The sequence below is a fragment of the Panulirus ornatus genome, chromosome 35 (genome assembly GCF_036320965.1).
Source record: "Panulirus ornatus isolate Po-2019 chromosome 35, ASM3632096v1, whole genome shotgun sequence".
In the NCBI taxonomy this organism is placed as follows: domain Eukaryota; kingdom Metazoa; phylum Arthropoda; class Malacostraca; order Decapoda; family Palinuridae; genus Panulirus; species Panulirus ornatus.
The window spans coordinates 1129062-1143832 of NC_092258.1; the positions used below are offsets into that span (position 1 = coordinate 1129062).

Sequence of the window (14771 nt, forward strand, 5' to 3'; positions counted from 1 at the left end):
TTATCTCTCACTCGCTTGGGTATCCCCCCCCTCTCTCTCTCTCTCTCTCTCTCTCTCTCTCTCTCTCTCTCTCTCTCTCTCTCTCTCTCTCTCTCTCTCTCTCTCCATTTGTATGAATGAATTCAAGCGAGTATTTCTATATGTGATTGTATGCGCGTGTGCATGTATGTAAGTACCTAGTTCGCCCGTATGAAGTAGGGGATGAGTGGTGCATCACCCACCACCAAAAGTGGGCCACTCTGACCCACATCTCACTCAGCCTCGTAGTCTTGATTATCAGTGTTCTTTTTTTACGCATGTATCTATATGTGTTTAGTGTGTATTTGTGTTTTAATTTGCGATAGTGTTTGTGTGTATATGGAAGGGGAATGTTAATTCGTGTCCGTGAGCGTACATATGTGCGTAGCGGTTCCATAGTTATCTGCGTCTGTGTGGCTTTGTACAGCCGGGCGGCTGCTCGAGCAAGGTGATTGTAATGACGTTAGTAGATGGTGATTGTAGTGGCGTTATTGCCGGCAGTTTTAGTGGCATTATTGGGGTTATTGCCAGTGGAGAGTTACAGTAGGTGGGCGGGAGAGAAGAGCGAAGGCGTGTGGGGTGAGGTGGCGGTGCTCCTCCACGAGGAAGCCATCGTCGGCTAATGAGGTTTACCACCTGACACATCTCTTCCTCTTTCCTTCGGTTACACATTGTGAGATATAGTCTGTGTACATATGATGATATGTATGGCTTCTCCTTACCCTTCCCTTCCATCTCGCACTCGCACAATGTACTACACACTCACATACACACACACCTACACACAAAAGTGTGTGTATATGTATGTGTGCGCGTGCTGATACAGGATAAGATAAAAGCCAAACAAACTTTGCATATTCGCAAGCAGTTAGTTGGAGGGAATTGTAACATGTCTGGTGTATTACGATTCTGTGACTGTCGTCACAAGCTTTTGTGACAAACCGGGAGTCATATGACACAGTGCTTGCCATGGTAGAGTTATGATGCGTCTGTCGTATGGCGCAGTCACACGCTTGCCTGAGTGTCGTGACACGTCTGATGTCATGTGACACATTTACAGGCGTAGTTGAGGGTGTGGTGACGGCGTATGGTGTCATGACACAGTACTCACCATCAAGACAGGGACAGGAGTCGCCCTGGCAACTCTGCCTCGTTGTAGACCTCATGGGTCATTGTGTACCTTTGGTATACTGGTACTCTCTCTCTCTCCCCCCCTCTCTCTCTCTGTCTCTCTCTCTCTCTCTCTCTCTCTCTCTCTCTCTCTCTCTCTCTCTCTCTCTCTCTCTCTCTCTCTCTCTCTCTGCTTGTGAGTCATCTGTCATCATCCATTACATTTCAGAATGTGAATTAAGGATCCGGGTGAAAGTTTGAAGGTTGATGGGAATACTAAAGATGTCCATAATGTTGTTTCATTTTTGTTTAAAGACAAGCATGTTCTTACACAGGCTAAAGAAAAAAATACTGGTAGGAAGCTTTGACCCGTGTCTCTGAGTGTTCCTGGGTAATGAAGATTGGACAGGCTGCTCCTCTGTGTTCAGAACTTATCTGATACATATGTTGAAGTGTTTGTGCGTTTGTATGTTACTCCCTTTTCAGCCAAACCGTTGAATCTAAAGACCCTAAAATTTGGATGTAAGTAGTTCAGAGTCTGAGCAATGGTGTTACGCTACCGCACGTTGGCCTTAAATTTAGGTTGGTTTTGAGGACAGCGAAGGCCGGCTTTCAAAGCCCTATAGGTGACATTTAGTTTATTGCACTCCCTCAGAGTTGGCGACCTAGTAGCCTCAGATTATTCTGAAGGTACTTCAGGACCATCACCAGGATCAAGGTCAACAAATAACACCTGACAAAGTATAGAGTCACGGCAGCTTCATTGTACTCATTCAGTTGAGAATTGGCCACAGATTTCAATGTTCTGTTTCAGCAGTCGGCCTGAAGGCCGTATGAAAGCAGACTAATGGTCCATAGACCGTCCTAATTCAACTGAGGATCTGAGAGCATAGGGTACCCGTCCCTGTGTGAACAATTATGTTCACGGTAAGGGTTTCCCTTTAGCCCTAACATGGTGGCGCGCAGCAAACTTCGGTGCTTGCTGATTAGATCTCCAACAGCCACACCTTACTGTACTAATACTACTCCCAGTAAAGAAAGAAAAAAAAACTGGCTTTGCCGTTGCTAAGTTGATGCATGATTAAATTGTACAGTATATCACGGACGGGTGGACAGACAAGAAAGTACGACGTTGTTCACTTTTGTGAGAAAGAATTTTTCTGCCTGTGTGCAGTTGTGTGCGTTCTGCTTTCATGGATAATCTACACATCTGGAATCGAGTCGCAGTGGATGTATTAATGGATTCTCCTTTCGTTCTCCAGATTTAGTATTGTGATACACCTATAGTTTATGCCCTAACTCGCATTTCCCAACCAGATAAGTTTGTCCACAATTTCCAGTATGTTTTTCTTGTAACATTGCCACACAGGGAAGTTGTGTGTGTATGTTGACAGCATCTAGTTACCACCTCGCGCACTTTATGATGTCATTACTTGATGCTGCAGAATTTTAAAAATAGCCGGGTGAAAAAAAAATGTCATTTTTATCAGGCCAGGAGCTAGATTTCAATCTTCCCCCCTACTGCTTTTGAGGTGATGAATATTGAATATGGCGATAAAAGTAGTTTGAAAATTATTAGAAGGTAAGGAGGAAGGCCAATGAAACTCCTGGGCTCAGCGTTACGACCTTTAGGTGTGAGGACCTGGCCTTTGACCTAAACCTTTAGGGTTACCATGAGGTCAGAAATTGTGACATTATACCCTTGGGTGTTACCTGTATGGCTGGCGGCTCTTTCGGTCGCCTCTCTACTTATGTTGTGCCAGGGGATAAGGTTCACTGAACCACTGGGAAAGCTCAATAAACCATTAGTAAGGTTCACTGAATCATCATAAAAGGGTTCACTGAACCACAAGTAAGCTTCACTAAACAAGTAAATGGTTTACTTTACAATTGGTTAGCTTCACTGAAACAGACGGGGTTCAGTGAACCGTAGATGATATTTATTGAACCACACATTAGGTTCACTTAGCTTTCTGGAGACGTTGATTATCTCGCCAGACTTTTCTTATTTAATGTGAAAGACGGGCATTTGTAGCCACTTGGGGATCCGTAAGGAAGTGGGAGCTGTTATCTCCTGGAGAAAGGGGTGGCAACATATGTTGGGCTGAACGGCCGCTTGCCTCCCCCAGAATGGCATTCTTTTCCTTCAAGCACTGGGACCTGAGACACTGCTTCCGTGTCCTCTACTGGGAAATGGGACACTGCGTCAGCTTCTGGAGCCTGGAACACTATATCCGCTTCATCTGTTTGGACCTAGGACATTCCTCCTGTATAACTGGCTGAGCTGGGACGCTGCCCCTGTATCACTGGTAGGCTCGGGCATAAGGGTGAGCGGTCCCTAGAGGGAGGTTTTCTTGGCCCATAAACAAAGACCATTGAAGTGAGTCACCAGATTTGTCACGATGTTGAGGACGAAAAGGGATCTTCTCAGTCACCCGGCTGGTTGTGATCTCGCCCGTAATCAGTCGGGTTGTCCAATGGCCCTGAGTCACACGGATCTTGGCTGGCTGGGATGCCTGGCTTGGCCCGTCCTGGGCTGGGCTGGTCTGGTCTGCTCCAGCCTGGCCTGGCATGCCGGCCGGCCTTGCCTGCAAGTTTAAAGAGCACGTATAGTTCCTGTGTGTACCGCGCCCCCTACCCAGCCCCTTCTCCTCCTGCTGCCACAACTCCCACGCCTTGCCTGCCACTTTGTTATTTGCCCTGATATTCCCGAGTAGGTAGTGGGCCCAACTTATGACACGTGTGTGTGTGTATGTGTGTGAGAAACTAGCAGCGATATATATATATATATATATATATATATATATATATATATATATATATATATATATATATATATCTTTTTCTTTCTTTCAAACTATTCGCCATTTCCCGCATTAGCGAGGTAGCGTTAAGAACAGAGGACTGGGCCTTTGAGGGAATACCCTCACCTGGCCCAATTCTCTGTTCCTTCTTTTGGAAAAAAAAAAAAAAAAAAAAAAAAAAAAAAAACTTATACAGAGGTATAAGTTTGTTGAGTATTCCTGGCAAATTATATGGGAGGGTATTGATTGAGAGGGTGAAGGCATGTACAGAGCATCAGATTGGGGAAGAGCAGTGTGGTTTCAGAAGTGGTAGAGGATGTGTGGATCAGGTGTTTGCTTTGAAGAATGTATGTGAGAAATACTTAGAAAAGCAAATGGATTTGTATGTAGCATTTATGGATCTGGAGAAGGCATATGAGAGAGTTGATAGAGATGCTCTGTAGAAGGTATTAAGAATATATGGTGTGGGAGGCAAGTTGTTAGAAGCAGTGAAAAGTTTTTATCGAGGATGTAAGGCATGTGTACGTGTAGGAAGAGAGGAAAGTGATTGGTTCTCAGTGAATGTAGGTTTGCGGCAGGGGTGTGTGATGTCTCCATGGTTGTTTAATTTGTTTATGGATGGGGTTGTTAGGGAGGTGAATGCAAGAGTTTTGGAAAGAGGGGCAAGTATGAAGTCTGTTGGGGATGAGAGAGCTTGGGAAGTGAGTCAGTTGTTGTTCGCTGATGATACAGCGCTGGTGGCTGATTCATGTGAGAAACTGCAGAAGCTGGTGACTGAGTTTGGTAAAGTGTGTGAAAGAAGAAAGTTAAGAGTAAATGTGAATAAGAGCAAGGTTATTAGGTACAGTAGGGTTGAGGGTCAATTCAACTGGGAGGTGAGTTTGAATGGAGAAAAACTGGAGGAAGTGAAGTGTTTTAGATATCTGGGAGTGGATCTGGCAGCGGATGGAACCATGGAAGCGGAAGTGGATCATAGGGTGGGGGAGGGGGCGAAAATTCTGGGAGCCTTGAAGAATGTGTGGAAGTCGAGAACATTATCTCGGAAAGCAAAAATGGGTATGTTTGAAGGAATAGTGGTTCCAACAATGTTGTATGGTTGCGAGGCGTGGACTATGGATAGAGTTGTGCGCAGGAGGATGGATGTGCTGGAAATGAGATGTTTGAGGACAATGTGTGGTGTGAGGTGGTTTGATCGAGTAAGTAACGTAAGGGTAAGAGAGATGTGTGGAAATAAAAGCGTGGTTGAGAGAGCAGAAGAGGGTGTTTTGAAATGGTTAGGTCACATGGAGAGAATGAGTGAGGAAAGATTGACCAAGAGGATATATGTGTCGGAGGTGGAGGGAACGAGGAGAAGAGGGAGACCAAATTGGAGGTGGAAAGATGGAGTGAAGAAGATTTTGTGTGATCGGGGCCTGAACATGCAGGAGGGTGAAAGGAGGGCAAAGAATAGAGTGAATTGGAGCGATGTGGTATACCGGGGTTGACGTGCTGTCAGTGGATTGAATCAAGGCATGTGTATGGGGGTGGGTTGGGCCATTTCTTTCGTCTGTTTCCTTGCGCTACCTCGCAAACGCGGGAGACAGCGACAAAGCAAAAAAAAAAAAAAAAAAATATATATATATATATATATATATATATATATATATATATATATATATATATATATATATATATATATATATATATAATGTATTGCCTTTTTTATGAGCCCTACTGGTCTGGTAATACCACATTTAATTCGACAAAATCGAGCGCTTTGGAATTGATATAATGAAAGTACTGAACAGATGAGTTTGTATTTGATCCGATGTGTGGCAGGACTGGTGAGGCTGTGTGTAAGTCCGGGTATAAGGCAGTCTAGGACCTGTGAGGCTGTGAAAGGTTCAGTTTTAGAAAATGGTGAGGGCTACAGTAGAACTTTTGCGCAACCCGCGGAGCAGGTGTTGGTAAGACAGATTGGCCACCTGGCTCACAACACTGTCGCATCCCTAGTAAGGGAACTCACTTGTGGCAGAGTGTAAGTATGGAATTTACTTATCTTGTTGAGTGCGACGGTACGACCCTCTAGCACGACGCTGCGAACCTTAAAGTAAACGGTACGACCCCTGGTTAAGATGATCTGGCCTTTGACGTGACCCTCATGGGTCAATTTGGAGGAAAGGCCGTCGTACCAGAGTCGTACCGCTGTAGCTCAAGGGTCAAATCTTTGTGCCCAAAAGGTTAACTTGTGTGTGTATATATATATATATATATATATATATATATATATATATATATATATATATATATATATATATATATATTTTTTTTTTTTTTTTTCATACTATTCGCCATTTCCCGCGATAGCGAGGTAGCGTTAAGAACAGAGGACTGGGCCTTTGAGGGAATATCCTCACCTGGCCCCCTTCTCTGTTCCTTCTTTTGGAAAATTTAAAAAAAACGAGAGGGGAGGATTTCCAGCCCCCCGCTCCCTTCCCTTTTAGTCGCCTTCTACGACACGCAGAGAATACGTGGGAAGTATTCTTTCTCCCCTATCCCCAGGGATAATATATATATATATATATATATATATATATATATATATATATATATATATATATATATATATATAGCTTTGTTTCCAATTGCTGTAAGAGGTATTGTGTCATTCAGCGCTGCTGAGTCGTTATGTTTAGATTGTGTAATCATTAGGTATTTTCTAGAGGTATGTAGATTCTCAGAACCTCTTGGTAGTAGGGAAGATAGAAGGAAATTATGCTATAGTTCAGGGATCAAGGAAATCATTCGGGGCAAGTGATATTATTGTGAAAAAGCTGTTTCCGGGAGAGGAGGAAAATGTGCAGTCAGAGATGTGTACACCAGTCGTTCCGGAGTATCCAAGGACGGAGAGTGTAGAAATGCTTAATCTTAACCAGTTGGCCACAGCTGTTCGGCCCTTATTAAACATGGCAGTGCGACCCTTGGTTACCATGGCATTACTTCTGACGACTTGACCGAAGGCTAGGCTATCATAGATAAGAGTCTTACAACCTGAAGGAAGTTCGTGAAACGAAGCTGATGGTTGGAAATTACTGTAAAGTAGCAGTTCTTGGTAGGCTAGATAGGCTTGTCTGTGGGGAGGGGAGAGGGGGATGTCCCGGGTGTGGACACCCTAGTTAGGCTCAGGAAGCCTGTCTGTGAGGGCCTTGTCCACGGGCATGGACATTCCCCGGGATATCTTTGAGCTGAGTCACAGGCAGTCGCTTGGCTTATCTCATAAAGATAGTTCCTTGTACTCTGCTGCACTGAGACTTCAAACCCATCCATGAACGTGGCGCGCGATTCCGCCGTGTGCCACCATCCTCCTCTCTGGAAGGTTGACCTGAAGTGCTAGAGCTGAGGAGGCCTTCATAGGGCAGCTCTGCAAGCCAATCGTCCAGGGAACATCATGGTGACATACTGAATAACCACGTTTCATGGCTAGAAAACTCAAGACAACATTTGAATGTGACGGACAGTGAGCTAATTATATTGATTATGCTGCAGGCTGCTGATGTTGTCCCTCGTGCTGCTTCTGTTGCCGTTGTGCCTACTGCTGCTTCTGATGTTGGCACTGTTGCTACTTCTGTTTTTTATCATTTTGCAGCTTCTGTTGTCACTGGTGCTGTTTCTGTTGTTGGTGTCATGGTGCTGTTTCGGTTGTTGTCATTGGTGCTACCTCTGTTGTCAGTAGTGCTGCTTCTGTTGCTGTTGTTTCTGTTCGGTGCTGCTTCTGTTGTTGGTGTTATAGGTGTTTCCGCTGCTGTTGTTACTGGTGCTGTATTTGTTGCTGTTGTTGTCAGCGGTGCTGCTTTTATTTAGTTGCTTCTCGTGCTATTCATGTTGTTACTGATGATGCTTCTGTTGTAGCCGGTGCTGTTCCGTATTTTGTTGTTACTGATGATGCTTCTGTTGCTATTACTAGTACTACTTTTTAATGGTGGTATCTGTCGCTATTTCTGGTAGTTTCTATCGCTGTTGTTTCTGATGCTGTTTATTTTTGTTCTGCGATATTGCTATTGTTACTGGTGGTGTTACCTTTTTGTTAGTACTTCTGCTTCTTTTGCTGTTGTTTCTCATTGTGTTGGTGGTGTTGTTGGCAGTCCTGCTGATGACTGGCAGCACTGATGGTGTTGGCAGTGGTGGTGATTATCATGGTGGGTTTGTGGTGAAGGGAGTGTCAGAGGTGATAGTGAGTGGTTGGTTGGTAGTGATGCCTGTTTTGATCATGCAGTGGTTAAAGTAGCACTGGTGACAGTGGAAGTGATGTAATGGGTCACGTGTTGATGAGATAGATGTGATGGTTTTGCTGTGGTACTCGTGATGTTGTGGGTAACATGATATTCTGGAAGAAATGGTGATGATGTAGATGTTGTGATGATGCTGTCATTGATTGATGATATTGTGGTTGACGTGATGGTGTTGTTGTGGGAGAAGTGATGATGGTGCTGCGGATGACATGATGGTGTGGGTGATGTGATGATGATTGTGTTCTGGATGCCATCATGATGATGTAGGTGATGTGATGATGATGGTGCTCTGGATGACTTGATGGCGTTGTTGTTGATGATGATGTTCAAAGTGTAACAGGTAACGTGACGATGCTGGTTGTAAGTGCCGTGTGATTGTGGTCCTTGTGTTGTTGACAAGGTGGTGGTGGTACTAGCTCCAGTGGTGGGTGTCGGTGGTCGTTATATAAAGGTGACGGTGTAGGTTGTGACGGTGGTGGTGATGTAATGGATAACGTGATGGTGATGAAGTTTATTTACTGGTGGTGTACCGGGCGATGAGGCAGGTATTGCTTGTGAAGTGGTCTAATAAAAAAAAAAATGTAAGAGGTACCGAAAGGTGTTGTCCTTGGTGAGGAGGTAGTAATATGCCCCCATTGAAAATGTACTGGCATTTGACCTGACCCATAACGGTCTAGTCAAAAGGAAGACAGCCATACTCAAGTGTCGTCCCTTAGTACTCAAGGGTCTTACTAACATAATCAATTCGTTAGGGAAATGATATTGAGAGGGTCGTGTTATAATTTTACTTGGTATTGTTAGTCTACCACACAGCTCACTGGTCATTGTATTTATAACTGTAGCATGTAAGTATGGCCAGAACGCCCACTGATAACTTTGTATTGCCTGTAATTTCTGACATTTGTCTTACGAAGCTGTAGAATGGCATTGAAGGCAAAATGTTCGTATCCTGTGTCCTAGACTACTTTATTTATTCGTAAATACACTGACCATCTGCTGTAACTTAAGAGTATGATTGATCATATGTTTTATAGATATGATTATCCTCAGTCTTACTTCTTTTTTCTCCGTTGCAGGTGAGTAGAAGGGTAGCAGTGTGCGACTCATGATGGAGAAGCGGGCTGGGTTGGTACCCCGGGTGGTGGAAGATGGTCAAAATGAGGCAGCTTTCATATTAGTTGCTATGGACGTTTACCGGTGTATGATTTTTTTTATACGAGTATGACTATTGAACATGCACACGAGTATGTGTAGTGGAGTTATACAATGCATTTTGTCAATGAAGTTTTTCGTAGTGATTGTCTTCGTTCAGAGCTTTCTTCGTGTTCAATAAACGCCTAGGTGCATTTCATGCATACGTTTAGGCCGTGATACTGGTAAGAATGCGTTGCCGTGATTCTAAGGTCAGGTTTTATCTTACCATATGTAGGTTACACGATAGGACAAGTGTGGCTTGACATGGGGTCAGTTACGGTGGGTGTTAAGTTTATGATATGCTATATGTAGCTTGTATCCTACACTGTATGAATGAGATTAAGATTAGATATTTAGCGCCATCAGATGGAGGTGTTTGAGAGGCTGCGTTGATGATAGAGATGGAGAGGAAGCTGTCATTTTGGTGGAGAGGATGTCGTGGTAGTGGAGGTAGTGGAGGGAGGGTTGGGAGCGTCGGCCATGCGGGGACCATGCGGGCACATCGCTGGCCGGTCAAGGGACGAACAGCTGCCTATCACAGAACGTCATTACTATTTTGTATCTCCGCTTGAAAACACTCTGTCATTTAGTACGTAATACAAAATCGTTAGAACTCTTATTGAATTAGCAGTAGTTCTTTCTTTCCGTTATTTGCAAATTGGCATTGAAAATTTAGACGAACTGATTCATTAAAAGGAGTTAGGGAATTTAAAATAGGAATGTCTGGCAATAATGCCAGCTGGTATTGCGTGTTGTAGTATTGAACAGAAAGATGACTTGTATACGCTTTACCATATTTAACATATATAGCTTACGATTATCGCATTACTTTCATATTCTTTTGGTTTGAGACCTGGCTGTTGCTTGGGTGCCTAGTTACTTTAAAGAACCTTTGGGACAGGGAAAGGCAGTGAGCCACGCCGGTCATGAGACAGAGCGGGCCGTCCGCGACAAAGGATCGTCCCTCGCGACCTTGGTTTATTGTATGAATTTTAAGCATCTGATGATTCATTTGACAAGATCATTTAAACTACATTATTAACGTTTAAAAAGGAAGGCATTTTGTAATTATCGCTTTACTCATAACAGTTTGAAAAGTGTTCGCGAAATTTTTTCAACTTTAAACACAGCTGCAAGAAGACCACGTTTGTCCGTGTGCGGTGCGGACTGGTAATCTGGAAGTGTACGATGATTACGTATTTTTCGATCATGTTTGTAAGCTTAGATGTGCCGAAGACATAGAATCCTTTTTGCCTTTGAAATATGTATGAATATATGTAAATTTAAGAGTACCTGTATACGAAAAACCTATGCTGTTTGTGCTACAAGGGATATAATTATAGTAAGTGGTGCGTCAGTGGCGTGGCGAGTGCCGGAGGGCGCTTAGTGCGCATGCGCGATGGGGTGCGGCTGTGGCGGGAGATCAGCTGGGGTGCGAGGAGTTGTCGCGCGCCGGCTGGCTCAACACAGTGGCGATCCAGTGCTCTCCGTGGGAGTACCTGTATTGAACTAGTGGAATAAGTAGCTAAGTGAAAGTAACATGGTGACAAACAAGGAAAGGGAAATAATCATTGATGCCATACGGGTCCTAAGGTCTCGACGTGTGAGACCAAGTGCTCGAAAGATTGCTTGGTATGTAAGGAGAGAACATCTACTGTCGGAGGCGACAACGGAGGCCGTGTTAGATGAACTTGTCGAGAGCGAGGATGTGTTGCGTGTGGAGTACAAGGGTGCAACTTCATACCGTGTGGCAGCCTCATGGTCCAAGGCTGCCCTGGTGCGCCGCCGGCCCACTCGCACCAAGGTGAATGTTATGAACAGCGAGTCAACCTGCCGCGCCCTACGGATTGCCGTTGAATCCTGTGGCCCAGGTGGAGCTAGCAAGGAACAGATTGAGGAAAAACTACTGTCTTGTGGTCAAAATCGCCTGGTAGACAAACTGGAATTGCTACTTCACCGCGAAATCCGTGCTGGAACACTTTTGCGTGTGGAGACGACCCACCGCACCGCCACGCTCATAACCTACGTGGTGCCTGCCGACGCCCCGGCACCGCCACCCTCACCGCCCTCTCCCGCCCTCGACGATGACTATGGCGAGGACACTGATGCTGCCGAAGAGATGATGGAGGAAGGAGAAGAGGATGCCTCACAAGAGACCATGGCTCCCATGAACTTTTTAGATGTAAAGGAGGAGCCAGTAGAGGAGCCCCTGCTTCCCTCTCCTTCAGCCAGGGAGCCTGCCCACAAGCGAGGGCTGAGCGGCCTGCGGCGTGGGCGGCGCGGGCGGCCGCCGTTAAAAAGCTACGCCATCCCTCCACCCCCGTCATCCCGGGGCCGGGCGCCATCCCGACGCAACAAGGTAATTATCTTGTACCCAGATTGTTACCCCTTTTAACTTTGTGATAAGAGTTTCCACACTTTTATATGAGCCTAAATCAACAGGTTCGCCGGTTTCCCCATGTCGGGGCATTAACGTCATCTGCCAAGTTTGACCATTTAAAGCCTATCTCCATATGTTGGTCGTTACCAGCCAACACTCGCTTTCGTTAAAGGTACAGCATTATCTGCCCAGGGTTTCCTGTTGTGTCATTTCCCTTTCTGTAGGTCATATGAGACAGATAGGAGAACCCTTGTTGCAGTGTGGCAGGCGTGGACACCCTTGCATCTAGACCTTTAAAAGTCCGGTGAGGTGACGAGTGCACAGCAGCTAGCCCAGCTGACCTATTGGGAGTCGTTACCTGCATTTAAGACGTCCATTCGGGTTGTTCTGATAACATCAGACGTTAGTAAGTCGAAGCTGAAGCTAAGGCCTTAGTAGTAGTGAAGCAACAAACGAAGACAAGATGCATTTTTGTGAGTAACCTGCGGGTGTGTGGCCGCGGTCACACTCTGCCAGTGTTGAGAATATCCACCCAGCCAGCCAGCAGCCTAGCAGTGCTACCAACCCGTACACTCGCCAGAGGTGGCACTCAATAACTGTTGACGCACCATGCTCTCATCTGTACACTTGAACTAGCAATCCTCTGATTTATAAGCGGAGAAAGATTAATTTCAGTACTGTCATAGACGTATATCATGATAAGATTACATGGGTTTTATGGTAATGGGACGAAGGAACACGTCCACAGATTCACTGGTGAGAAGTGGAACTCGTCATTTATTAAAGAGGTTGAACTAGGCCGTGAGGATTCTTCTCATGATTACGCTGCTTACACACACACACACACACACACACACACACACACACACACATATATATATATATATATATATATATATATATATATATATATATATATATATATATATATATATATATACATATGTGTGTGTGTGTGTGTGTGTGTGTGTGTGTGCGTTTTACAGGATTCCGCCAGCGTGAAGTTACACCGCGAATGAGTAGTCACCATTGGCGAGGTTATATTCCTGTTACTGAACAAAAAGGATTGCAATCGTAGAACCCGCTCAAAAGGAGTCCATATGGCATTTCCTTGCTACTGATTGTAGCGCATTCTAAGACTCCGAGAGCCCCGTTAAAGGGATTCTGGGGTTATATATATATATATATATATATATATATATATATATATATATATATATATATATATTTTTCAAACTTCGCCATTTCCCGCGTTAGCGAGGTAGCGTTAAGAACAGAGAACTGGGCCACTGAGGGAATATCCTCACCTGGCCCCCTTCTCTGTTCCTTCTTTTGGAAAATTAAAAAAAATTGAGAGGGGAGGATTTCCAGCCCCCCGCTCCCTCCCCTTTTACTCGCCTTCTACGACACGCAGGGAATACGTGGGAAGTATTCTTTCTCCCCTATCCCCTATTTTTTTTTTTTTTTTTCCAAAAGAAGGTACAGAGAAGAGGGCCAGGTGAGGATATTCCCTCAAAGGCCCAGTCCTCTGTTCTTAACGCTACCTCGCTATCGCGGGAAATGGCGAATAGTATGAAAAAAAAAAAATATATTCAAACTATTTGCCATTTCCCGCGTTAGCGAGGTAGCGTTAAGAACAGAGGACTGGGTCTTTGGGGGAATATCCTCATCTAGCCCCCTTCTCTGTTCCTTCTTTTGGAAAATTAAAAAAAAACGAGAGGGGAGGATTTCCAGCCCCCCACTGGAAATATATATATATATATATATATATATATATATATATATATATATATATATATATATATATCGCCTTGTTTCCTCCCCACAGTATCTTTCTCTCTCTCTCTATTTTTCGTTGGGTTGGAGCATTCATTGTACAGACATTCTCCACTCATACTAATACGACAAAAAGTAAAGGCACATGACCCGCTAATATTAACTGGATTTTTCCATGTCTAGCGTTAGCCACACGTGTCTTTTGACAAAAATCCCGACGTAAATACTCGTAACTGCTAGATGGGAGGTGCTACACAAGCCTTTTGTTTTTGCGAAATCATTTTGGTACTTGAGGTAGGTGTAATCTTACTCATACATGCACACATGCGAAGATCTTCATTAGTTCTCTTCAGTAAAGTGATACCGTCTTAGAGTCATTTACGAAAACGAAGAATTCCTATTGATGCCAAAATGTAGGAGACAAAATAGATTGTGTATAGCCTGATTAGCGAATGGTTAATGTTTCTGTTATGGATGAATCACTTTGACATCTTGGCACTTCATTTGGTCGGGGTTGTGTATTGATATATATATATATATATATATATATATATATATATATATATATATATATATATATATATATATATATATATATATATATATTTTTCATACTATTCGCCATTTCCCGCGATAGTGAGATAGCGTTAAGAACAGAGGACTGGGCCTTTGAGGGAATATCCTCACCTGGCCCCCTTCTCTGTTCCTTCTTTTGGAAAATTAAAAAAAAAACGAGAGGGGAGGATTTCCAGCCCCCCGCTCCCTTCCCTTTTAGTCGCCTTCTACGACACGCAGGGAATACGTGGGAAGTATTCTTTCTCCCCTATCCCCAGGGATAATATATATATATATATATATATATATATATATATATATATATATATATATATATATATATATATATATATTTATTATTATTATTATTATTATTTTGCTTTGTCGCTGTCTCCCGCGTTTGCGAGGTAGCGCAAGGAAACAGACGAAAGAAATGGCCCAACCCACCCCCATACACATGTATATACATACATACATATATATATATATATATATATATATATATATATATATATATATATATATATATATATATATACCTCGCAAACGCGGGAGACAGCGACAAAGTATAAAAAAAAAATATATATATATATGTGTGTGTGTGTGTGTGTGTGAGCGCGCGCGCGCATTCAAAGGCAGTGGAAAGATCCCTGGTTGCATAAATGT

At 43.7% G+C, this 14771-nt stretch overlaps 1 protein-coding gene across 4 annotated transcripts in view; it reads left to right on the top strand.

The window, feature by feature from the left end:
* The window catches only part of LOC139760059 (uncharacterized), a 55001-nt gene that overhangs the window by 25614 nt on the left and 14616 nt on the right, over nucleotides 1-14771 (top strand). For 3 of the 4 annotated variants that reach the window (XM_071682828.1, XM_071682831.1, XM_071682829.1), the window contains one exon: nucleotides 9277-11753. In XM_071682828.1, the coding sequence (XP_071538929.1) occupies nucleotides 10935-11753 (819 nt within the window). In that variant the 5' untranslated portion in view covers nucleotides 9277-10934. The remainder of the gene's footprint in view (nucleotides 1-9276; nucleotides 11754-14771) is intronic. The other variant, XM_071682830.1, reaches the window with a different exon arrangement.